Here is a 26,554-nt window from a genome sequence, read left to right on the forward strand (position 1 = left end):
CTCAGTTTCTGGAAGGTCTTTATCATAAATGGGCATTGGATATAGTCAAATGCCTTTTTGACATCAATTGATATGACCATATGATTTTTCTTTTTCTTGATATGATGAATTACATTGATTGACTTGCAGATGTTGAACCAGCCCTGTTTCCCAGGAGTGAATCCCACTTGGCCTTGATGAAATATTCTGATTTGTTGAATTCAATTTGCCAAAATTTTGTTCTTTGCATCAAGGTTCATCAGGAATATATGGTTATAGCTTTCTTTTTTAGTAGTTTGGAGATCAGAGTGATGTTAGCCTCATAGAATGTTTGGGACTGATTCCCGCTCTTTAATTTGCTGGAAGAGTTAGAGGAGAATTCATTAATTTTTCACTAAGAATCTTATAGAATTCATTAGTTAGGCCATCTGGACCTGGAGTTTTATTCTTGGGAAAATTTTTGATTACTGATTCAATTTCTATTCCAGTGATTAGCCTGTTCAAGCTACCTAATTCCTCTTGGGTTAAGCTCAGCATTGACATGATTCCAGGATTGCATCCATTTAATCTAAATTGTCCTTTTTATTCATACAGATGTTCATAATATTCAGGTATGATTCTTTGTATCGCCCCATCTTCAATTGTAACACTGTGAATATATCATTCCATTCCCTCCTTGCATCTAGGGTTTGTGATGAGAAATCTGTGGAAAGCCTGACTGTGCTATGTGCTTTGTATATCAGTTTCTTCCTTTCCCTAGCAGCCTGTAATACTTTTGCCTAGCCCTTGATTTTTGTGTAGGTTTACCATGATGTGTCTCAGTGTGTGTCACTTTGGATTCAAAACTGGGGTTTGCCTTCAGTTCTTGAACATCTGTATTTTAAACATTGCCCAGTTATGGATTAATTTCTTTTTTTATATTTTATTTATTTTTTTATTTAAGAAAGGATTAATGATTAATTAACAAAACCATAAGGTAGGAGTGGTACAACTCCACACAATTCCCACCACCCAATCTCCATAACCCGCCCCTCCCCTGATAGCTTTCCCATTCTCTATCCCTCTGGGAGCATGGACCCAGGGTCATTGAGGGTTGCAGAAGGTAGAAGGTCTGGCTTCTGTAATTGCTTCCCCGCTGAACATGGGCGTTGACTGGTTGGTCCATACTCCCAGTCTGCCTCTATCTTTCCCTAGTAGGGTGTGTCTCTGGGGAAGCTGAGCTCCAGGACACATTGGTGGGGTCATCAATCCAGGGAAGCCTGGCCAGCATCCTGGTGGCATCTGGAACCTGGTGGTTGAAAAGAGAGTTAACATACGAGGCCAAACAAATTGTTGAGCAATCATGGGCCCAAAGCTTGGAATAATGGAGAGGAAGTGTTAAGGAGGTACTCACTGCAAACTCTAGTGTACTTCTGCTTTCATGTGTATATTTTGCAGTAGTTTATGGATACGTGTGAACATAAGCTCTCTCTCACAGAAACTGGTGTATATCTAGGTTATGGGACTTTGTTAGAAAGTGAACCACCTGAGATGAAATTAGAGTGTACTATAAAAGGAAAGGTCTCACCCGAGTAATGAAGCTGTAGGGTTGTCATTCCACATGTGAAGTCTCTGGACACAGTCTGAGGTGAAGCATGTTGAGGTGGCAATCGTTGCGTTGGTTAGGTTGTGATCGGCGGATGCAATATTATTTGGTATGGATTGGGAGAGGCATACGGCAAAGTGGGCCCTATCCAGGGGTTCCAGGACTGGGGGACGTAGGGGCTCTATAGTGGAGATGTGAGGTTCCTGCTGTAATTTGATCAGGTCCTGCTTTTAGTTTCCCTTTCAGATCTTCTTACTCAACTTCTGTTGATGAGTGGGATCATCCCATACTCAGCTTTATCTTTCTGACTTAGTTCACTTAACATAATTCCTTCTAGCTCTGTCCAAGATGGGTCAGAGAAGATGGGTTCATTGTTCTTGATAGCTGCATAGTATTCCATTGTGTATATATACCACAGCTTTCTCAGCCACTCATCTGTTGTTGGGCACCTGGGTTGCTTCCAGGTTTTAGCTGTTATGAATTGTGCTGCTATGAACATAGGAGTAAACACCTCTTTTTGGTTGGGTGTTATGGAGTCCTTGGGGTATAAGCCCAGGACAGGAATTACTGGATCATATAGAAGGTCCATGTCTAGCCTTCTGAGAGTTTTCCAGACTGCTCTCCACAGAGGCTGTACCAATTTACATTCCCACCAGCAATGTAAAAGGGTTCCTCTGTCCCCACATTCTCTCCAGCATTTGTTGCTGCTATCCTTTTTGATGTATGCCATTCTTACATGAGTGAGGTGGTATCTTAGTGTTGTCTTAATTTGCATTTCTCTGACAATCAGTGACCTAGAGCAGTTTTTCATATGTTTGTTAGCCTTTTGGATCTCCTCTGAGGTGAATGTATTGTTCATATCCTCTGCCCATTTTTGGATGGGGTCATTTGCTTTTTTGGTGCTAAGTTTGCTGAACTCTTTATATATTTTGGTGATTAGTTTCTTTTCTGATGTCTGGCATGTGAAGATCTTCTCCCATTCTGTGAGGGGTCTCTCTGTTTGTTTAATAGTTTCTATGGATGTGCAGAAGCTTTTCAATTTGATGTAGTCCCATTGGTTTGTTTCTGCTTTAATCTTCCTTGCAATTGCGTTTGAATCATTAAAGATGTCCTTGAGGTGTAGGTGGGAAAGTGTTTTACCAATGTTTTCCTCTAAGTATTTGATTGTTTCTGGTCTGACATCTAGGTCTTTGATCCATCTGGAGTTGATTTTTGTTTCTGGTGAGATAAAGTGGTTCAATTTCATTCTTCTGCATGTTACAACCCAGTTTTCCCAGCACCATTTATTGAAGAGAGCCTCCTTTTTACATTTAATCCATTGGGTCCTCTTATCAAAGATTAGATGCCCATAGGTGTTGGGATTTATTTCTGGGCTTTCAATTCTATTCCACTGGTCTGTGTGCCTATTTTTGTTCCAGTACCATGCTGTTTAGATGATGATGGCTTTATAATATAGTTTAACATCTGGGAGTGTGATTCCTCCATTTCTGTTTCTTTTCCTTAAGATGGTTTTGGCAATTCTAGGTGTTTTCAGGTTCCAGATAAGTGACTGTAGTGTTTGTTCTATTCTCTTAAAGAAGCTTGGTGGAACTTTGATGGGTATTGCATTAAATTTGTATATGGCTCTGGGGAGAATATTCATTTTGATGATATTTATTCTTCCAATCCATGAGCATGGGATATCTTTCCATTTCTTGGTATCAGTTTCTATGTCCTTGAGTAGCGACTCATAGTTTTCATCATACAAGTCTTTCACTTCTTTGATCAACTTTATTCCTAGGTATTTGATTGATTTTGCTGAGACAGTAAATGGGAGTGATTTCTGGATGTCTTCTTCTTCAGATTTAGTGTTTGCATAAAGAAATGCCACTGATTTTTGTACATTGATTTTGTAGCCTGATACCTTGCTATATTGCCTAATAACTTCCAGTAATTTTCTGCTGGATTCTTTAGGTCTTTCTATGTATACTATCATATCAACTGCAAATAGTGAGAGCTTGACTTCTTCCCTTCCAATCTGTATTCCTTTTATTCCTTTCTCTTGCCTGATTGCTATGGCAAGAACTTCCAGTACTATGTTGAAGAGTAACGGTGACAGTGCACAGCCCTGTCTAGTCCCCGACCTGAGGGGGAATGCTTTCAGCTTCTGTCCACTGAGTATGATGTTGGCCGTAGGTTTGCTATATATAGACTCCACTATCTTGAGGAATTTCCCATCTATTCCCATTTTCTGTAGAGTTTTGAGCATGAATGGCTATTGGATTTTGTCAAAGGCTTTCTCTGCATCTAATGAGATAATCATGTGGTTTTTGGCTTTGCTTTTATTGATATGGTGAATGACATTGATTGACAGATGTTGAACCAGCCTTGCATTCCTGGGATGAATCCCACTTGGTCGTGATGAACAATTTTTTTGATATGTTGCTGTATACGGTTGGCCAAGATCTTGTTTAATATTTTGGCATCTATGTTCATCAGAGTTATTGGTCTGTATCTTTCTTTTTTTGTTCTGTCCCTATCAGCTTTTGGTATCAGGGTGATGTTGGCTTCATAGAAGGGGGAAGGGAGTATTCCTGTTTCTTCAATCTTATGGAATAGCTTAAGAAGTATGGGTATTAACTGTTTCCTGAAAGTTTTGTAGAATTCGTTTGTGAAGCCATCTGGTCTAAGACTTTTGTTGTTTGGGAGATTCTTAATAACGGTTTCAATTTCTTTGTCTGTGATTGGTGCATTTAGATTTTGTAGTTCTTCTTGGTTCAGTTTTGGAAGGGCATATGTTTCTAGGAATTGTTCCATTTCTTCCAGATTCTCTAGCTTGGTGGCATATAGTTCTTTATAGAAGTTTCGCAGGATTCTCTGGATTTCTGTGGTGTCAGTTGTGATCTCTCCTCCATCGTTTACAATTCTATTAATTTAAGTCTTCTGTCTTTTTTGTTTGGTGAGTCTGGCTAGGGGTTTGTCAATTTTGTTTAATCTTTCAAAGAACCAACATTTGGCTTCATTGATCTTTTGTATGGTTCTTTTATTTTCGATGTTGTTTATTTCTGCTCTAACTTTAGTGATTTCTGTCCTTCTGGTTGCTTTAGGGTTCCTTTGTTCCTCTTCCTCTAAGTCCTTGAGGTGTGCAGTAAGGTTGTTCATTTGAGCTTCTTTTTGGTGTTTAATATGTGATTGTATGGCTATAAGTTTCCCTCTCAGTACTGCTTTAGCTGTGTCCCAAATGTTTTGATAGGTTGCGTCTTCATTTTCATTAGTTTCCAGGAACTTTTGAATTTCCTGCTTGAGTGAGTCTCTGACCCAGTGGTTCTTAAGGAGCATTTTGTTTAGTCTCCAAATTCTGTGTCTTTTAATAATTTTCTGTTTATTGTTAAATGTTAGTTTTACTCCACTGTGGTCTGAGAAGATACTTGGGATGATTTCAATGCTCTTGAATTTATTGATGCTATCTTTGTGGCCTAACATGTGGTCTATCCTTGAGTATGTGTTATGTGGATTTGTAAAGAAGGTGTATTCCACTTTTATAGGGTGAAGGACTCTGAAAATATGTAAGAGGTCTAGTCTGTCGGTCTCTTCATTCATTTCTCTGGTATCTTTATTGGTTCTCTGCTTTGTTGATCTGTCTAAGTGTGAGAGTGGGTTATTGAAGTCTCCCACTATTACTGTATTACTATTGATGTATTTTTGAAATTCTTTCAGTAGGTGCTTAATGTATTTAGATGGTCCCTCATTGGGTGCATAGTTGTTAATAATTGTTAAGTCTTCTTGGCTGATTGATCCTCTAGTCATTATGTAATGTCCTTGCCTATCTTTTATTACTTTATTTAATTTAAAATCTATCGTGTCTGAGATGAGAATGGCTGTTCCTGCCCTTTTTTGTGGTCTGTTAGCCTGTATGATAGTTTTCCATCCTTTCACTTTAAGTCTGTGTTTATCTTGTTGTGACAGATGGGGTTCCTGCAAGCAGCATATGGTTGGGTTATGTTTTCTGATCCATCCACCCACCCTGTTCCTTTTGATAGATGAGTTTAAGCCATTGACATTTATTGATATTATGGATTTAATGTATTGTAGTGCCATTGTTCAAAAAAAATTTTGTTTGCTCTGATATATTGAAAGTATTATAGTGATGTTGTTGTTTATAAGAGGTCTTTTAGAATCTCTTTCAGTGCCGGCTTGGTGATGGTTGCCTCCTTTAACTGTTGTTTATCTAAGAAGGATTTGATCCCTCCATCTAGTTTGAATGAAAGTCTAGCAGGATATATTATCCTTGGTTGAAGCCCTTTTTCATTCAGGGCTTGATAGATATCTTGCCACTCCCTTCTGGCTTTTAGAGTTTGAGTGGAGAAGTCTGCAGATAATCTTTTGGGTTTTCCCTTGTATGTGACTTTTTGTTTCTCTCTTGCAGCCTTTAGGATCCTTATTTTGTCCTTACTTCTTCTCATTGTGACTATGATATGTCTTGGTGTCTTCAAGTCTGGGTTGATTCTGTTTGTTACTCTCAGGGCCTCTTGAGTCTTGATGTCCTTTCTGTTATTCAGGTCTGGGAAGTTTTCTTCTATTATTTCCTCTAGAATGTTTGCTTCCCCTTCCTCTCTTTCTTCCTCTGGCAGGCCAATTATATGAATGTTACTTCTTTTGAGATCATCCCATATGTCTCTGTTGTTGTTTTCAGTGTCTCTCAATCTCTTTTTAAGCTCTTTCACCTCTTTCTTCGTTTTCTCTAACTCATGCTCTGTCTGACTAATTCTGTTTTCTGCTTCTGTTAGTCTGCTTTTCCTTGCCTCAGATTCTTTCTTCATTGCAGTTATTTCAGCTTTCAGTTCTCTAATTGCCTCAAGATAATCAGTATTTTCCTTGGGGGTCTCAACTGTTGTTTCCCTAATACTGCCATTCCTTTCCTCCAATGTTGTTTTCATTTCTGTGATTAATAAGTTTATTATTGCTTGCATAATTTTCTTATCTATGGTTACTTCTGGCTGATTTGCAGTTTCTTCTGGGCTCTTGTCTTCATTCATTGGAGTAGCAGTTTTATTTGTTTTTGATCTACCCATTTTTTTGATTTATGTGTTTCTTTTTTTTTATGCTCTGTTGTTCCTCAGTTGTTGTGTCTTGGGTACAAGTAACAATGTACTAAATACCTTTATGACACTTGCAGTCACCAACCTCAGGAATTACAGTAGCAACTAAAGCGAGTATTGAAGTAGTTTAATCATTACCAGTTAGCTAAACAATTTCTCTAATCCGTGAAAAAATAGTAACCAAATCCCAGTGAAGAAAGAGAAAAGAAAGGATAGCAAGAATAGACAGTTATGCAAATCTACTATCCACTGTATATTCTAGGGGTAACAAGAGGGGAAAGGGAACTAGAGCAGGGATGCACACATAGAGAGTCCATTCTGAGTCAGATTTCTTCCCCAAAATAATTCACAAATTCAGACAGGCAAAGAAGAAGGAAGAAGTGTATGACAAGATTTAAAAAAAAAGAGAGAGAGAGGGAGAGACAAGAGAGAGAAAAGGGAAAAGATAAGAAAAAGAGCTGTAATTAAAGAGCAGTGAAAGGAAATTCCCAAATGTGTATCAGTGAATTCAAAAAAGCACACTGTTTGTTGGTGTGGGGGCTGGAGGCTGTGACTTTGGAAGTTGTAGGATTAAGGAAGAAGGGATGACAAGAATGAGAAAAAGAAAAAAAAAAGAAAGAGAGAGAAAAAGAAAAAAATAAGAAAAAGAACAGTCATAAAAGGGCAGTGAAAGGAAAGGGTTTTTTTAAATGTATTTATTTTTAATTATTTAATTAGCTATGCGGGTGAGGTGGGGTGGTTGGCTACTTAGAAAGAAAAAAGGCCAGAGGTTTCAGAAGGGTATAGACTTAGGATTAATGATACTCCCTGGTGGGACAGGAATTTGGTAAAGAAAAGGATTGGTTATGGTGGGGGGTGGGAAGGAGGTATGCTTGAAAATTAAAAGGAAGGAAAAAAAATTTTTTTCCTTTTTTTTCCCCTTTTTTCCCTATTCTAATTCTTAACCCAAATTAAGTTATAGTCACCTCCTTGGTGTCGCCGCTAGGACCCCTTATTGGCTGGCCTGCTAAAGGCAAAAAATCCTACTGTTTCCAGGAGATGTGGTCAGAGCTCAGCCACTAGCAGCTTCTCAGTCCACCATCTTCCAGGAAAACCCCCCCCCGAAGCTTTTTTAAAGGATTTCTCAAAGATGAAAACTAGCTCCAAGTCCTTTTGATCCAATGAGAGCTGTACTCAAGGATGTCCTCGGATCCGCCCTCAGGGTCGCAGTGGTCCCCGGAGACTCCCAAGAGGAAGCCCCCGAGCTACAGTGCTCCCTCCTGGTCCTCTGCCGGCCGCCCAGCAGTGCTCTGCAACTGGTGGAGGAGCCGCCTTCCCGGGCCGAGGACAATGCCCGGCGCACCCGCCTTGCCCACCGCAGCCTGGGAAGTCTGGAGCAGTCTGCCAGCTAGTCCATGCCACCTCTACTCTAATTCTTGACCCAAATTAAGTTATAGTCACCTCCTTGGTGTCACCGCTAGGACCCCTTATTGACTGGCCTGCTAAAGGCAGAAAATCCTACCATTTCCAGAAGATGTGATCAGAGCTCAAGCCACTAGCAGCTTCTCAGTCCGCCATCTTCCGGAACCCCCCCCCCCCGGATTATTTTCTTTGACTATTTCTCTGCTCCTTTCTCCCTCTCTTCCTCCTCAGGAATCCAAATAATTCTCACATTTCATCTTTCTGGTGGAGTCCACTATTTCATGAAAAATTGCTTCATTTTCCCTAAACATTTCCTCTCCAACAGCTTTAAATTCAGAGTGTGGAGGTTATAGCCCTGATATTCTTGCCTCAACTTGATTTAGTCTACTTCCTAGGCTCACCACCTGAGCCTGAAATGCATTCAATGTTTCCTTCACACTCTGCAGCTCTAGAGGTTTTCGTTTTGTTTCTGTGCTTTGTAATTCTTTGGTAAAATGAGCTCTGAGTTCTTATTTTGTCTGTAAGTTTAGTTTCTTGAATTGCCTTCATAATAAGTTTTCTGAATTCTGTATCTATTATATTTTTTCTTTTTTAAAATGTTTTTGTTATTGGTGATTTAATATTTATCTGTCATTCTTTCTAGATCTATATCTGATCATTTGTGACTTCAGACATCTCTGAACTTGTAAGCTTGTGCATTTAAAGTGGCTTCTATTGTTGAGCCAGCACGTTTTACTGTTATTACAATGCTGGGTTTCTCTGTTTATATATAATTGTGGTGGAAGGGAAGAGGGAGGTTCTAACATATCACCAGCAGATTTGGTGCCTGTGATATCAATGAACAATCTCACTGCTATGTTTCCAGCCTCTGAGAAGTAATAGCATGGGAAAATTGATTTCACCTGAGTGTTGAAAGAACAAGCAGATGCAGGATCTGAGCAATTCCCTTATCTGTTTATACCCACTTTGCACCCACTTGTTTGCACCCACTTGTAGCTGAGTTTAAGAAATTCCAAGTGTAAGGAGCAGAGGTAGATAGCATAATGGTTATGCAAAGAGACTCTCATGCCTGAGGCTCAAAAGTCCCAGGTTCAACCCCCCCAACCCCCCTCCCACACTAGCATAAGTCAAAGCTGAGCAGTGCTCTGATAAGAAGGAAATAATAATAATAATTCTAAGTGTAATTCAGTGTGTTTTCAGGTATTTTATTTGTTGTTGTTGCTTTAAGTAGTTGATCAGGGAAATGAAGTGCAGCAGCTCTACTCATTGGCCACTACTGGAAGTTGGTCAGGATTTATTTCCCTGGTCAGTTGCTAGGACGTGATTAGACCAGAGGGCTTTCTTCCTCAGCTAGATTTTGTTTCCTTTAAACATTGGTTAGTCCTTGTGAATTCAACACTAGCTTGTTGCTCCTGAGCTCACTGGTTAAGCGCCCAGAACCACCTTCTTTTCACCAACAATGTGCTCTGTTGCATAACCTCCAAAAATAACACCTGCTCACACTTAGCATAACTTCTTAAGAATCATTTCCTCACCCCTTTCCTACCCATCAATCACACAAGACTACACACACCTGACTAAGTACCTGAAGAAATTCCAGGTAAATTTTGGCAACTTTTCAGGTTTTTTTTTTTTTAACTAGTTGGTAAGGGGAGTCATGTTGGCAGCTGTTACATCATGCTCACACCTCCAAAAGTTTCCAAGATTAGATTTTCAAGCAAGTAATTAAAGGAGGAACTGAGACTGTCACATTTGTTTCTTTTTAATATTGATAGGACAGAGAGAAATAGACAGGAGGAGAAAGGGAGACATCTGCAGCAGTGTTTCTCTGCTTGTGAAGTCACCCGCCTGCAGGTAGGTAATATGTTTGCTCCACCAGGTGTGTCGCTGCCTGGCCTCAAGACTGCCACATTTAGATGCTTTTCTTGGTTGGAACAAACCAGTGGGGGACCAGTGGAAAGTTTTAAGCAAAACTATTCAGAGTTGACCACTCTGGCAATTGAGTAAAGAATAAGTTGGGTGGGACCACTATGATACAAGAATAATTAAGAAACTGATATCTGGCGGGGGGTGGACGGTAGCACAGTAGGTTAAGTGCACATGATGGAAAGTGCAAGAACCAGCGTAAGGATCCCAGTTCGAGCCCCCAGCTCCCCACTTGCAAGGTGAAGCAGGTCTGCAGGTGTCTATCTTTCTCTCCCCCTGTCTTCCCTTCCTCCCTCCATTTCTCTCTGTCCTATCTAACAATTACATCAATAACAATAATAATAACCACACAACGATAAAACAACAAGGGCAACAAAAGAGAAAAAATAGCCTCCAGGAGCAGTGGATTCATAGTGCAGACACTGAGCCCCAGCAATAACCCTGGAGGCAAAAAAAGAAAAAGAAAGAAAGAAAGAAAAAAAAACTGATAGCAGGCATAGCTTCATAATGAAGCTAGTTCTGAATATCTCCACATTTGTGGCAAAGAAGTCACATCATTTATAAAATTACTAACATGGAAAAACTTCCAGCAGATGAAAAAATTGGGGGAAGAAGAAGAAGGAAGTATTGCAACTTGGGGCTAGTTTCCAAAAGAAAGATGGAAAAGTAGTCACTCAGAGGAGATCTTGATTAGGATTTAACCTGACCCTTAGTATCCCTAAAACTAAAAATAAAGATGTTACTGAGGATGGAGAACCTTAGACTGCACCAGCAGAATGTTGGTCCAAAGTCAGTCACAGTTCTGCTCTGCAGCTACTGAACATAAGTACTACATCCAACAGCCTGAAAAGGTGAGCCCACAGAGAGTCTTGATATTTATAATTAAAATTAGGGGAAAAAAATCATGAGAATATCAGCTGATAGAGTGTAGGACTTGCATACACAGGTTCCCAGTTTGACACCCAGTGCCACGTGTACCAGAGTGGTGCCCTGGCTTCTCCCTCTCTTTCATACCTCCTCTCATCTGAGACTCACTCTCTATATGTTTTTTTTTTTTAATTTCTAGTGCCATACATAGTTCATGGGGTAGGATACCTGCCTTACTAAGCATGCAGTCCAGCTTTGAGTCCAGCACCACATGGCCGGTCTTTCTGCCTCTCTCTACCTGAGTGAAAAAGTGGTACAGAAAGGTATAACCATGAATTTGCACAAGACCCTGGCTCTACAAAAGAAGGAAGAGGAAGGGGTTGAGGAGGGGTGAGGGGATGAAGATGAGAAAGAGATATCCCCCCCCAGGGTTATCACTGGGGATCATTGCCTGTACTGTGAATCCACTGCTCCTGGAGGCTATTTTTTTCCCATTTTGTTGCCCTTGTTGTTGTTGTTATTGTTATTGTTAATACCATTGTTATTGGATAGGACAGAGAGAAATCGAAAGAGAAGGGGAAGACAGAGATGGGGCAGAGAAAAACAGACACCTGCAGACCTGCTTCACCACCTGTGATGTAACCCTTCTGCAAGTGGGAAGCCGGGGGCTCGAACCTGGATCCTTATGCGTTCACACCATGTGCATTTAACCTGCTGCACTATGTACCGCCCAGTCACTGAGAAAGAGATTTTAAAAAGATAGAACTATTATCTGAAGTCCAAGAACAACCTCGTTTACTGTTAACTGTAGATTGGGGACCCAGACAGTGACACACCTGGTAGAACACACATATTATTATGCCAGAGTTCAAGCCCCCAGTACCCATCTGCAATGTGAACACATGCAATGAGGCAATGTAGCAGCTATCTCTTTCTCTCTCCCTATCACCCCTTTTTTCTCAATCTCTATCCTAGCAAATAAACAAACAAACAAACAAAAAAGGGAGGGACAGGGAATGGTTGCCAGAAGCAGTGGATTCACCATGGAGGTACCAAACCCTAGCAATACCCTTGTGGCAATAAAAATGAATGAGTGAATGAGAGGAAGGATGGATGAGATTGAGTCACACTCAGTATCTTCAAATGTCAGAAAGAGGACCAGAATCAAGAATGCGCGTGCACGCGCGCGTACACACACACACACACACACACACACACACACACACACACACACACACTTGATCCAAATTTGAGAATTTATATACCTGAACTCAAATAACCACAATTTTAATGTCTTGTTATTAATAGCTTGTTACAAGATTGTAAGATTACAATGTATAGCTCCACACCACACCCACCACCAACATTCTGTATCTCCACCCTCACCTCCCAAGGTAACTACCATATTTCTCATAAGTCTTACAGTTTGCTTGCTTCTGTTCTGTTTGGATTTTGTCCCTTTGGCAACTTCATGTAAATCAGATCTTTAATTCTATAGATGAGTGAAACCATCTGGTAACTGTCTTCATCTTTTTACCTATTTCACTAAGCATAATTACCTCCAGCTCCATCCATTTCATCCCAAAGGACATAGTATAATGTTTTCTGATTGCAGAGTTATATTCCATGGAATATATATCCTATAATTTCTTTAGCTAGGCATTTTGGCTTCTTCCACTCTGGCTGTTGTGAATAATGCAGCTATGGACATAGGTGTGCATATATGCATTCTAATTAGTGTTTGAGTATACACTGGATAAATGCCTAAGAGAGGTATTGCTGGATTGTAAGGTACTTCCATTTTTATTTGTCATATAATCATAATTTTAAAATGAGTACAGTATGTCAAGTAATTCTATTCCTACAAAGAAAGTTCGTGTCAGTGTTGGAGAATAACAATATGGAAATGATCAGTTTGAATTGCTCCATTTCTCTTTCCTCCTCAAGAAAGGCTGCAGTTCTCTATTTTCTTTTATACTTCCATGTGGTTTCATTGTAGAAATACAAATACCATTCTTCCTTTAATTTCTTAACACTTTCTCCCTAACCATAACCTAAACTTCTCTGGGGCAAAAATGTAAGTGTAGAAAGGACCAACATGTATTTCTTCACATGAGAAAAAGAAAAGAAAAAAAGAGGAATAATATTATAATGTCATATGCAGTATCTTCAATTTTTTTTTTCCACAAAAGAGATTCCCAGTTACAGTTCAAAGCCATGCACTCTGAATGGTTATTTGTTCATCAAGGCTGATGTGGAAAGTGGCATGGTGTGGAGCAGACCTTAATCTATCAAAAAGATAGTTTTTAATGAGCACTAAAAAGAAAAAAAAAATCCATGATTCAATATGAAAAATTTGTGTTTTTTTTTCCTTTATCACTGGAGCCCACACAAAACACTTAGCTTTCAGAAGCATTTTATCTAAGCTCGAAGCTCTCTAATGACAATTCAGAAGCCTTTACTCTCTCCTCAGAAACTGTTTCAGTAGGACAATGGTGCAGAACACTGATGTTGGTGTAATAGGTAAAGAATTTGGATGAACAAAGCATAAATAGACATGATCGGATTTAAAGAGCAAAAGCTCAACTATTTTTTTTTACCTCTCTCTTTCAGACAGAATTTTTCATTTTCTATCTTTGAAAACTTTTCCAAACAATGTGAAAGCACAGCAAGGAAACCAAATAATGCAACACTGTAAGTATTTGCATGCAAAGAAATTCAAAAAGCTCTCTCTCACTCTTCAAGCACCTTATTGTTATCAGTGCCAACAATTTTCTTTTAAGAAAAGTCTGGGTTGGAAGGATGTTTGTAAGGCATTTTTAAAGCTTTAAATTACATTTTTTTTTCTTTGAAAGTGGCATCCAGTTGATCATGTATCTTGTTCAACTGGTTTAAAATAATCTTTAGAAGCTGTACTTATATGCTCATTTTACAATTAAATTCTCAGAAATTAAAATTTTGATAGCAGCTACTTTGACATCACAAAGGATTTATTTAAGTAGTAATTTCAGGCTGAGGAGCTAGCATAATGGTTATGCAAAACTTTTGTGCCTGAGACTCTGAGGTTCCAGGTTCAATCTCCAGCACCACAAGCCAGAGCTGAGCAGCTGTCTGGGGGGAAAAAAATCATTTGTACAAAATTTCATCAGTCGTATAGTCAACACTCAAAAAAACAAAAATTAACTACAGACAAAACTTCCTTTCAAAGACTCTTGAGTCATCTTTACTGTTATGCTCTAGAGATTAAATTTATTCAACCTTAATGCTATCACTAACCTGCACTGGATGGAAGCTACATTTCTATTCTACTGGCTGATTTTTTCAAACATCTTTCTCGACTGAAATTTCCCACACCTTTAAATGTAAAAGAGCGTACCTCAAAAGGCAATCTCAGTGTCCCTATGCCACATTTTCTGCAATTTGGGAGTTTTATTATCTACCCCCAGGTTCAAGGTGTCTTGCATGCTCTAAAGCTAAATAATTCCAAGACACTTGGCCAATCTCCCCCTTCATTTTTTTCTATTAATCTGCAAATTGTATGGAGGGTGTTAAAATAGAAGGACGCTGGGCTTTGCAGGCTCCTCAGACTTAGTTATGAATCCTTGGCAACAGTGTTTTTGTAACACTGAGTATTGCTAGACAATACTGACCTTCCTGATGCTTCTTTCCTCATCTGTTAAGGTACTACAGAAATATCACTTGAATTTTTAGAAATATATAAAAAATTTCAATGTGAATGTTGCCCAAAAGGAGCAATTGTCCTGCAAACAAAACTAAAGTGTTTAAGTATGACAAAAGTCAAAAATCAGTGGTGATTATTGTTCCTTGGCAAGTCCCATTCTGCCATTGTAACAACAAAGCTAACAAAAAGTTAAAGGAGGTTCTAGATTAGATATGGAGAAACTTCCAGTGACCTGAACGAAGACTAGACACAGAAGGGTATTCCTCAGCACTAAAGCAAAATTGCTGAGAGAGATGACTGACTGGAACTACACTGTTGAAATTACTGTTAGCTCAGAGTCTGATGTTCTCACAAAGATGAAATCATCTAATGATGCAGTTATCAGAAGGTATCCCCATTGTTGAATGATGCATAATCACACTGATCATAAGTACTTATCATAGTTGTTTTCTCATTAATTATCTGACAATTCAAACACAAACTTATAAAAATAATTTTTAATTTTTCAACAAAAACAATTTGTTCCTTCAATAAAAAAGGAGTGGTTGCATAATGAGACAGTGTCTAGGGTACACTGTAAATATTAAATGCTCTATCCTTTTCTTTCTTTCATGTAGGTCTGCCACCATCTATCTTCCAGAATTCTCTTCCTCACCCTTCCCATATTCTTTCTTCATTTTCTATCAGTCACTTCTACATGACTCTTTTCAAACACATGGCTTATTTTTTATTACTATCTTTATTTATTTATTGAATAGAGACAGCCAGAAATTGAGAGGGAAAGAGTGATAGAGACAGAGAGACAACTGCAGCCTTGTTTCACCATTTGTGAAGCTTTCCCCCTGCAGGTAGGGGGCTTGAACCTGGGTCCTTATACATTGTAACATGTGCACTCAACCAGGTGTACCACCACCTGGCCCCATGGCATATTTTTTTTTTATAAAAATTAAGCCATTTATAGTTATAGTCAGTGGTAGCACCAAAAGCTTATTTGGAGGGAGGGGAAAGAAATCTCACTCTTGTTAATACCCATCATGCCCCCCCACCCCATCAAGTCTTCCAAAATGGACAATTTTGAGTTATCTGTGCTATCACTGATTTTAAATAAGTCCCTAATCTTCAACAACCCCAAAACTACTTGAAATTAATACATAATATTAAGAATATTTCTTAACAAATATTTCATGATAAATCTCTTTCTTCCCTTTCTCATCAGATTGTCACCTCTGAGTCCCTAGAGTTTGGAGATTCTAGTCTACTACTAAGCCTTACCTGCTCTCCTCGGGATTTCTTAATGTCCTCACCATTATGACTAGATGAACTAAAATTCCTACATGGGTACTTTCCTTTTCCATTATGGCTAAAGCAGTGATATGACCACTTCTCCCTCTCATTCAACACTGATAAGCCCATGTGAGTCCATTCAAACCCCCTACACTACATAGCCTTCAATACTAAAGACAGCTCCATGCTGTGTTTTGTCAGTAAGCATGCTGCCATCCTCAGGAGCCATCCGAGGACACAGATGTAAGTAGCAGCAGGTGGGTATTTGGTCTGAAATCAAATCACCAAGAAGAAAAAAAAATGCTAGATATATACGCAGAAGAGCAAAAAAAAAAAAAAAAAGTGTGTTGGGGGAGGGGTAGACAAAGGACCAAGACCAGGGACATATTGAGTGAACACAGTTGTTCTCTTAGTGGCATATATTCAGAAACTGTTTTTTTTTTTAAAATTTTTATTCCCTTTTGTTGCCCTTTTTTTAATATTTATTTTATTTATTCCCTTTTGTTGCCCTTGTTGTTTTATTGTTGTAGTTATTATTGTTGTTGTCGTTGTTGGATAGGACAGAGAGAAATGGAGAGAGAAGGGGAAGACAGAGAGGAGGAGAGAAAGATAGACACCTGCAGACTTGCTTCACCGCCTGTGAAGCGACTCCCCTGCAGGTGGGGAGCCGGGGTTCGAACCGGGATTCTTATGCCGGTCCTTGTGCTTTGCGCCACGTGCGCTTAACCCGCTGCGCTATAGCCCGACTCCCTGAAACTGGTTTTAATAAAATGGAAAAGAGTAAAGGAAACCAAGGCAGAAAATGGCTGGAAATGTTTCATGTGATTTAATACATGTTATGATTTTGTGGAAGCAATCCAATGAACTTCTTAAAATGCTATTACTGGGCTGTGAGAGATAAGAGGAGTACATTTCCGTACAATTCCCACCACCAGAGTTCCATACCCTATCCCCTCCACTGGAAGTTTTCCTATTCTTTAACCCTTTGGAAGTATGGACCAAGGGTCATTATGGGGTGCAGAGGGTGGGAAGTCTGGCTTCTGTAATTGCTTCTCTGCTGAATATGGGCATTGGCAGGTTGATCCATACTCCCAGCCTGTTTCTATCTTTTCCCAGTGGGACAGGGCTCTGAGGAGGTGGAGTTCAGTCAGAGGTGATCTGAATTTTAACAAACTCTCTGATGCTGCTGATAGAAGTGAGCCAAAGATCATATGTTAAAATAAAATAGAGGGAAAGGCTCTGGATGTGGATTTAAAGCCGTAGCACTACCGCTCATACCAAGGGTGTTTTGTTTTGTTTTGTTTTGTTTTTTGTGGCCAAAGGGAAAAGTGCACAGAGAATTTGCAAGAGATAATTAGAATAATTCTTCAAATTCACTGAGCACTTAGTATATCAGGCATTATTCTCAAAGTCTACATGTATCAATTTATTTAATCCCTAGCATAACCCCAGTAAAGGAGATTCGATGATTTGGCAAATGAACGACCCGTAGCACCAAGATGCTATGTAACTCTTCCCAGTTTCTTGATGTCTAGTGTGTAAAGGCCAGATCCCAGGCAGTTTCACTCCAGCACCCAGGTCCTCAATGCTGCACCACGACTGCTGCTTAGAGGTGAGGGTGGGAAAGGAGGCAAAGCTCAGATCAAGTAGGAGCTTGGAGTTCACCAACAGGATTCTTGGCTTTATCTACTAGCTAATGACAACCTAGGGAAAATTTGAATTAATAGAAAGACCTTCCCATAAGTATATACAAATGAATTAGAAAGGAAGGATGACAAGAAGAAAACTAACATAGCTGCTAATAAGGAAACCCAAAAGTGAGGTGGCAGCAGAAAGCTTGGGAGGGAGTGGCAAAGTGAGACTCTAAAGACGGAGTCCCTCCCCACCGAGTGGTGAAGCAAGGTTATCAACCCCTTCCCTCGCAAATTTGTCTCTATCCAATAATAAAATTTTTAAAAATACTTTTAAAAAAATAAAAGACTGTAAACCATTAATCCCCCAATAAAGAAATAAAAATAAATAAAATAAAAAAGAGTGCCTCTCCTATCCACACTAAATTTGTTTCATACCCCAAAGGAGAATCTATTTTCACTATTTCTTCATCTGCTCCTAGGTTTCTAATAATCTATCCTTGGTTTCTTCTTCTTATCTGGGCTATTTGACTAATCAGGGACTTAAATCCAAAGTTCACCAGTAGTTTGTGATTCTGAACAATCTGAACCTTAGAATTCCATTTGTGTTCCACTATACACAAACAGCTTGATGGCAGATTGGGCAGCAACTAAATGAGATAAATAGCAAAGAAAATACCAAGAAGGGATTGATTCTCTTTCAATTTAGCAAGTATATATCATGATGATAAATTTTGTTTTCCAGTGAAAAATCACCTTGTGTAAATATCCAAATTGTTTTTTATTCTTTTTTTTTAAATATTTATTTTTTATTTATTTATTCCCTTTTGTTGTCCTTGTTGCTTTATTGTTGTAGTTATTATTGTTGTTGTTGTTGTTGGATAGGACAGAGAGAAATGGAGAGAGGAGGGGAAGACAGAGAGGGGAAGAGAAAGATAGACACCTGCAGACCTGCTTCACCACCTGTGAAGCGACCCCCTGCAGGTGGGGAGCCGGGGTTCAAACCGGGATCCTTATGCCGGTCCTTGTGCTTTGCGCCACCTGCGCTTAACCCGCTGCGCTACAGCCCGACTCCCTGTTTTTTATTCTTTTAAGAAACCCCTACATCAATTCAGAGTTCTAAGATATTTTAACAAGTAAGATGTAAGACTGAAGCTATTTCCTCTTGTTTCTTAAGACTTAAAAAGAAAAGAAAACCAGGGTCAGAGACCTAGCTCACTGGGGAGGAGGCATGCCTTGCCATGTGTGCAGCCCAGGACTGAGCACTAGCACTACATTCAGAGCACTATGGGGCTAGAAGAAGCTCAAGTGCTATTGTCTTGGTTGGTACATGTCTCTCCTCTCCTCTCCTCTCCTCTCCTCTCCTCTCCTCTCCTCTCCTCTTCTCTTCTCTTCTCTCTCTTTCTCTCTCTCTCTCTCTCCTCCCAATTTGTCTCTCTGTACAGATTAACAAAGCAGCCTAAGAGGAATCAAGATGCCACACATGTGTCAAAGTTAAGGCTCTGAAGAAAAAAAATGTGGAATTTTTAAACCACATTAAACCAGTTTTTTCTTCTTCCAGTTACTCCACCATCTTTGCTGACAGTGAACTGAATGGCTGGGACTATGACTATGGTTTCTGTTTACCTAAGACACTTCGATGTACTCCTGAGCCAGATGCCTTTAATCCCTGTGAAGATATTATGGGCTATGACTTCCTTAGGGTTCTGATTTGGCTGATTAATATCCTAGCCATCATGGGAAATGTGACTGTCCTCTTGGTTCTCCTGACCAGTCGTTACAAATTGACGGTGCCCCGCTTTCTCATGTGCAATCTCTCCTTTGCCGACTTGTGCATGGGGCTCTACCTGCTGCTGATTGCCTCTGTTGATTCCCAGACCAAAGGCCAGTATTATAATTATGCCATAGATTGGCAGACAGGGAGTGGATGCAGTGCTGCTGGCTTTTTCACTGTGTTTGCCAGTGAACTTTCTGTCTATACTCTAACAGTCATCACATTAGAAAGATGGCACACTATCACAAACGCTATTCAGGTGGGCCAAAAGCTGCGACTGAGACATGCTGTTCCTATTATGCTTGGAGGGTGGCTCTTTTCCACTGTGATTGCTCTGTTACCTCTTGTGGGTGTCAGCAATTACATGAAAGTCAGCATTTGCCTCCCCATGGCTGTGGAAACTACTCTCTCACAAGTCTACATATTAATCATTCTGATGTTCAACGTGGTGGCCTTCATCATCATTTGTGCCTGCTACATTAAAATCTATTTTGCAGTTCAAAATCCAGAGCGGATGGCTACCAACAAAGATACAAGAATTGCTAAAAAGATGGCAGTCCTCATCTTCACTGACTTCACCTGCATGGCACCCATCTCTTTTTTTGCCATCTCAGCTGCCTTCAAGGTGCCCCTTATTACAGTAACCAACTCCAAAGTCTTGCTGGTTCTCTTTTATCCTGTCAATTCTTGTGCCAATCCATTTCTGTATGCAATTTTCACAAAAGCATTCCAAAAGGATGTTTTCCTATTGCTGAGCAAATTTGGCTGCTGTAAACGTCGGGCTGAACTTTACAGAAGAAAAGGTTTTTCAGTTTATCCCTCCAACTGCAAAAATGGATTCAGTAGATCAAATAAACCTCCTCAGTCCACTCTGAAGTTGTCTACACAATACTGTCAATATACAGCTGTCCAAGAAAAGGCTTGCTATAAAGAGTGCTAACTGTTGTATTAGTAAATATACTATTTCTTTTTTAATATTTTGTATTTGTTATTATGTTACATATATTACATATACGTTACAAGATTGTAAGATTAAAGTGTATAGTTCCACACCAAGCCACCACCAGTGTTCTGTATCTCCACCCTCCCACCTCCCAAAGATAACCACCAGAGTTCTCATAAGTCTTGCTTCTGTTTTGTTTAGATTTTTTTTTTCCTTTGGAAAGTTCATGTAAATCAGAGCTCTAGATTCCACATATGAATGAGCCATACTGTTTCATTGTAGTTAAATATATAAGAAGACCATACCCACACAAGGACGGGCCTAAAGATTCCAGTTCAAGCCCCCGGCTCCCCACCTGCAGGGGGGTCGCTTCACAAGCAGTGAATTAAGTCTGCAGGTGTCTTTCTCTCCCCATCTTCCCCTCCTCTCTCCATTTGTCTCTGTCATATCCAACAATAACAACACTACTAACAATAATTATAACAGCAATGATAAACAACAAGGGCAACAAAAGGGGGGGAAAGTGGCCTTCAGGAGCAGTGGATTTGTGATGCAGGCACCAAGCCCCAGCGATAATCCTAGAGGCAAGAAAAAAAAATACCCATTTATTTTTATGATGAGTTGGTTTAAAGAAATTACTTATAGAAGCTAGGTGGTGGTGGTGCACCTGTTATGACACGTTACTATGTGCAAGGATCTGGGTTCAAGCCCCTAGTCCCCACCTACAAGGAGAAGCTTCAAGACTGGGGAGCAGTGCTGAAACTTTCTCTCTCTCTCTCTCTCTCCCTCACTCCCTCTCCCTTTCTCTCTCTTTTGTGTGTTTCTCCCCCTCCCCATTCTCTTTCACCTTCTATCAGATAGATAAATAAACAGGCACCAGGAGGGGTGGAGTCATGTAGGCACCAAGTCTCAGAAATAACAAAGGTGGCAGAAAAGAGAGAGGGAGAGAGGGGGGAAGTGGAAATGTGTAGTTAAAAATCTGTCTCCACACGTGAAGTCTCTGGACACAGTCTGAAGTGAAGCATGTTGAGGTGACCATCATTGCGTTGATTAGGTTGTGATCGGCAGATGCAATATTATTTTATATGGATTGGGAGAGGCATACGGGAAAGTGGGCCCTATCCAAGGGTTCCAGGACTGGGGGAAGTAGAGGCTCTATAGTGGAGATGTGAGGTTCCTGCTGTCTGCCAGGCTTCCCTGGACTGAAGACCCCACCAATGTGGCCTGGAGCTCCACTTCCCCAGAGACACACCCTACTAGGGAAAGAGAGAGGCAGACTGGGAGTATGGACCGACCAGTCAACGCCCATGTTCAGCGGGGAAGCAATTACAGAAGCCAGACCTTCCACCTTCTACAACCCACAATGACCCTGGGTCCATGCTCCCAGAGGGATAGAGAGTGAGAAAGCTATCAGGGGAGGAGGTGAGATATGGAGATTGGGTGATGGGAATTGTGTGGAGTTGTACCCCTCCTACCCTATGGTTTTGTTAATTTATCCTTTCTTAAAAAAAAAAAAAAAAAGAATCTGTCTCCTAGCTCAGAGAAAAAGGAAAGAGGGAAAGGGAAGAGGAAGGGAAGGAGGAAGGAAAGACTGATTCTCAGACACACTAGTCAAGAAGAGACATCCACTTAAAATTGTGGTCCATGACTACTGCCAGTCTAAATATGTTCCATTGATACATGAAGGCATAAAATACAAAAACTGATATTGTTTAGAAGCATTTGCTATAATTCTGACCATAATAAGGTGATATTTTTCATACCTTTTTTTCTCTCATTTCATCTTAGTAATGACTTTTTTTTTTTCCAGAGCACTGCTGGATTCTGCTGGGGATTGAACCTGGGACCTCAGAGCCTCAGCCGTGAGAATTTTCTACATAAGCATTATACTGTCTCCCCAACCCAGTATTTTTTTTAATTTCTCTATTGGGGGGGGAATTAATGTTTTACAGTTGACAGTAAATACAATAGTCCTCTGCCATCATGTTCCAGGACCTGAACAGCCCCCCACCTATCCTAGTAATATTTTATTTATTTATTTATTCCTTTTGTTGCCCTTGTTTTATTGTTGTAGTTATTATTGTTGTCATTGTTGTTGGATAGGACAGAGAGAAATAGAGAGATGGGGAAGATAGAGAGGGGGAGAGAAAGACAGACACCTGCAGACCTGCTTCACTGCCTTTGATGCGACTCCCCTGCAGGTGGGGAGCCAGGGGTTTGAACCAGGATCTTTAAGCCGGTCCTTGCGCTTTGTGCCACATGCGCTTAACCCGCTGTGCTACCACCCGACTCCCCATCCTAGTAATATTTTTATCATATTTATGAAAAAGAATAATTCATGACATATTTGAAACTTAAATAACTAGTTCTTTTCCTGAAGTAACTTGGGAAGCACATTCTGGAGGTGCATCATCCAGCCTAATATCCATTCATCACATGCAGCTGAACTATGATGACGTTTCTCAGTGATTATATCCATATTCAGGTGCTTCACTGCCATACATGGCAAGTGCTTACCTTACTGGAACTCAGACACAGAAAAAACATTTTTTTAATCGGAGCACTGCTCAACCATGGCTTTAGGTGGTATGGGGGATTGAACCTGGGACTTTGGAACCTCAGGTATGAGAGTCTGTTTATATAACCATCATGTTATCTACCCCCACCCAACACAGAACCTTTTTATCATCAGAAAATTATGCTGAATAGCATTAGTCTTTAGCATTTTATCTATTCAGACACACTCACACAGTCTACTACTTAAAATGTAATTTAAAGTAAACATCTAAAAGACACATTCCAACCATTTGCCTGATCCCATGTTCAGCCTCTAAAGAGCAGTGAAGCATTAAATAGTAGATTGCAAACTTCTTCTAGTTAGAAACTTGTCTCCTAGCTCAGGGTCTTCACAAGGGTGTGCAACAATGTGCTGAATTATGACACATACAAGAAAAAATATATCCTTCTAGGACTCCTTTTGTTATTTAAGTAGAATATATTTCAATATTTTCAAATATTTCACATTCCTGTTATTCCCATCTTTTGAAAGCTATAGAGAAACATATCCTATTGCTGGAAAGCATTTCTATTCATCAGAAATAACTGACAGAATAATAAAACAATAATTTTAGTTCCAGTGCTTTTGTATACTCCTCTTACTTGCTACTAATCTTATTGAAGGCCAGACAGTGGTGCAACTGGTTAAGTGTACACATTACAATACACAAGGAACCCAGTTCAAGCCATAAGACCTCATCTGCAGGAATCTTCACAAGCGGTAAAGCAGTGCTACGTGTGTGTATGTGTGTGTTCTCATCTCTCCTCCCCTCTCAATTTCTCTTTCCTATCAAATAAAAAAAATATTTTACCAGTATCTTTAATAATAATAATCTTATTGAAAATAGTATATTAAAGCAAACTAATGAAAGAAGAAAGATAATTAATTGCTCAAACATCTAAACCCAGTTAATCTGAATGAAATTTTTGATTTTTGGTCATGTCCAGGGCTCCCCCACTCTATGGTGGTTCTTTCACAGCTAGAAACAGGCAGACAAGAGAGGCAAAGAGAAAACGAGAGAGAAATAAACCATAGCACCTAAGCTTTCTTCAGTGAGGAGGCGGCCAGGCTCATGACAAAGCAGTGCACTGCACTGCTCAAGTGAGTTATTTTGCCAACCCCTTGATAATTTTTTTATTTTTTAAACATATTTTTTGTTTTTTCTTTTTTAATATTGTATTTATCTATTTGAGAGAGACAGAATTAGAAGGGGGAGAGGAAGATGAAGAAGACAGAAAGAAACAGAGAGACCTACAGGCCTGCTTCACCACTCATGAACTTTCCCCTTGCAGATAAGGAGCAGTGGTTCAAATTCATGTCCTTGTGCACTGTACTGTATGCACTCAATCAGGTGTGCCACCACCCCTTTAATAAAATTTTAAGAAGCTGATATCATTCATATGTTACAGTAGTGGAAAACCTATTTCAATTAGCTCAAGTCCTCAAAACTAGTAAAAGATTCGATTAGTAGGATTCCAACTCAAAGTTCTGATTGAGAAACCCAATCACTGGTTTTACTGCCTCCCATAGTAGTAAACTATAAGTTTATTGACAGAAAATGAGCAAACCCTAACTATACCATTTCACAAATTTTGAGAAATGCACAGACCCTTATTGTCCAAAATTGCTATTAAAACATAGAGCTCTGTCACCATCAGAATATTCTCTCCTATTCCTAATGGATCATTTCTCTCTACTCAGTGGGAGTAATGTGGTTCTTTTTTTCCATCCATAGATCAGTATTTTCTGTTCTAGAACTTCATGTAAGTTTATCATATAGCCTCTGGGTCACAGAGACTATTCACCTGCTATTGCATGTGCACAGTCTGGAGTTTAAACCCTGGCATGGAATGGGTGATGCCATGCATGAGTGAAAGCTTCAGTGTTGTGGTATCACTCCCTCTCTCTGTGTAAATTTTCTATTCTACAGCTACTTACTAGCCTTTTAATACCTAATATGCTACAATTTGTCTCAGTGGCAATGCAGAAAATTAGTTACATTAATAAACAACCTTACAATAAATTATTTGACTCATATATAAACCCCAGAATAAAAATAAATAAAAAGTAAGTAGTCTAAAAGAAAAACAACAGAAATAAAATTAATTCTCATAAAGGCACTTCAAATTATATACTCTTTAATTTTATTGAGGAATTAATGTTTTACATTCAACAGTAAATATAATAGTTTTTACATGTGTAACATTTCCCAGTTTTCCATATAACAATACAACCCCCACTAGGTCCTCTGTTATCTTTTTTGGACCTGTATTCTCCCCCACCACCCACCCACCCCAGAGTCTTTTACTTTGGTGCAATATGCCAATTCCAGTTCAGGTTCTATTTGTGTTTACTCTTCTGATCTTGTTTTTTTAATTTCTGCCTGAGAGTGAGCTCATCCATATTCATTCTTCTGTTTCTGACTTATTTCACTTAACATGAATTTTTCAAGGTCCATCCAAGATTGGCTGAAAACAGTGAAGTCACCGTTTTTAATAGCTGAGTACTATTCCATTGTGTAATACCACAACTTGCTCAGCCACTCATCCGTTGTTGGACACCTGGGTTGCTTCCAGGTTTTGACTATTACAAATTGTGCTGAACATATGTGTACACAGATCTTTTTGGATGGGTGTGTTGGGTTCCTTAGGATGTATCCCTCGGATAGGAATTGCTAGATCACAGGGTAGGTCCATTTCTAGCCTGCTGAGACTTCTCCAGACAGTGCTTCTCCACAGAGGTTGAACCAATTCACATTCCCACCAGCAGTGTAGGAGGGTTCCTTTGACCCCACACCCTCTCCAGCATTTGTCACTGCTACTTTTTCTGATGTATGACATTCTCACAGGAGTGAAGTGGTATCTCATTGTTGTCTTTATTTGCATTTCTATGACAATCAAAGACTTGGAGCATCTTTTTATGTGTTTCTCACTTTTTGGATCTCTTCTGTGGTGAATATTCTGTCCATGTCCTCCCATTTTTGGATGGGGTTATTTATTCTCTTGTTGTAGAGATTTGCAAGCTCTTTATATATTTTGGTTATTAGCCTCTTGTCTGATGTATGGCATGTAAAGATCTTCTCCCATTCTGTGAGGGGTATCTTGGTTTGGGTAGTGGTTTCTTTTACTGTGAAGCTTTTTAATTTGATGTAGTCACATAGGCTTATACTTGCCTTAGTCTTCTTTGTAATTGGATTCGTTTCACTGTAGATGTCTTTAAAATTTATGCAGAAAAGAGTTCTGCCAATATTTTTTTCTAAGTATCTGATAGTTTGTGGTCTAACATCCAGGTCCTTGATCCACTTGGAATTTACTTTTGTATTTGGTTAAATACAGTGGTTCAGTTTCATTCTTCTGCATGTTTCAACCCATTTTTTCCAACACCATTTGTTGAAGAGACTCTGTTTTCCCCATTTAATAGTCTGGGCACCTTTGTCAAAGATTAGAGGTCCATAAGTTGTGGGGGCTCACTTCTGGGCTCTCAATTCTATTCCACTGGTCAGTGTGTCTATTCATGTTCCAGTATGAAGCAGTTTTGATGACAATGGCCCTATAATACAATTTGAGATCTGGAAGTGTAATGCCTCCAGTTCTGTTCTTTCTTCTCAAGATTGTTTTGGCAATTTTCTGGTTCCAGATAAACATTTGTAGCATTTGTTCTATTCTCCTAAAAAATGTTGTTGGGATCTTTTTTTTTTAATATTTTATTTTATTTATTTATTCCCTTTTGTTGCCCTTGTGGTTTTATTGTTGTAGTTATTATTGTTGTCATCGTTGTTGGATAGGACAGAGAGAAATGGAGAGAGGGGAAGACAGAGAGGAGGAGAGAAAGATAGACACCTGCAGAC

General features: G+C 39.5%; 1 protein-coding gene across 2 annotated transcripts in view; it reads left to right on the top strand.

Moving 5' to 3' along the window:
* The window catches only part of LHCGR (luteinizing hormone/choriogonadotropin receptor), a 101,320-nt gene extending 81,063 nt beyond the window's left edge, over window positions 1-20,257 (top strand). For both annotated transcript variants that reach the window (XM_007531613.2, XM_060187698.1), the window contains 2 exons: window positions 13,450-13,530; window positions 18,995-20,257. In XM_007531613.2, the coding sequence (XP_007531675.1) occupies window positions 13,450-13,530; window positions 18,995-20,147 (1,234 nt within the window). In that variant the 3' untranslated portion in view covers window positions 20,148-20,257. The remainder of the gene's footprint in view (window positions 1-13,449; window positions 13,531-18,994) is intronic.
* Window positions 20,258-26,554: the final 6,297 nt, after the last annotated feature.

This window comes from Erinaceus europaeus, chromosome 3 (assembly GCF_950295315.1).
Source record: "Erinaceus europaeus chromosome 3, mEriEur2.1, whole genome shotgun sequence".
Lineage (NCBI taxonomy): Eukaryota > Metazoa > Chordata > Mammalia > Eulipotyphla > Erinaceidae > Erinaceus > Erinaceus europaeus.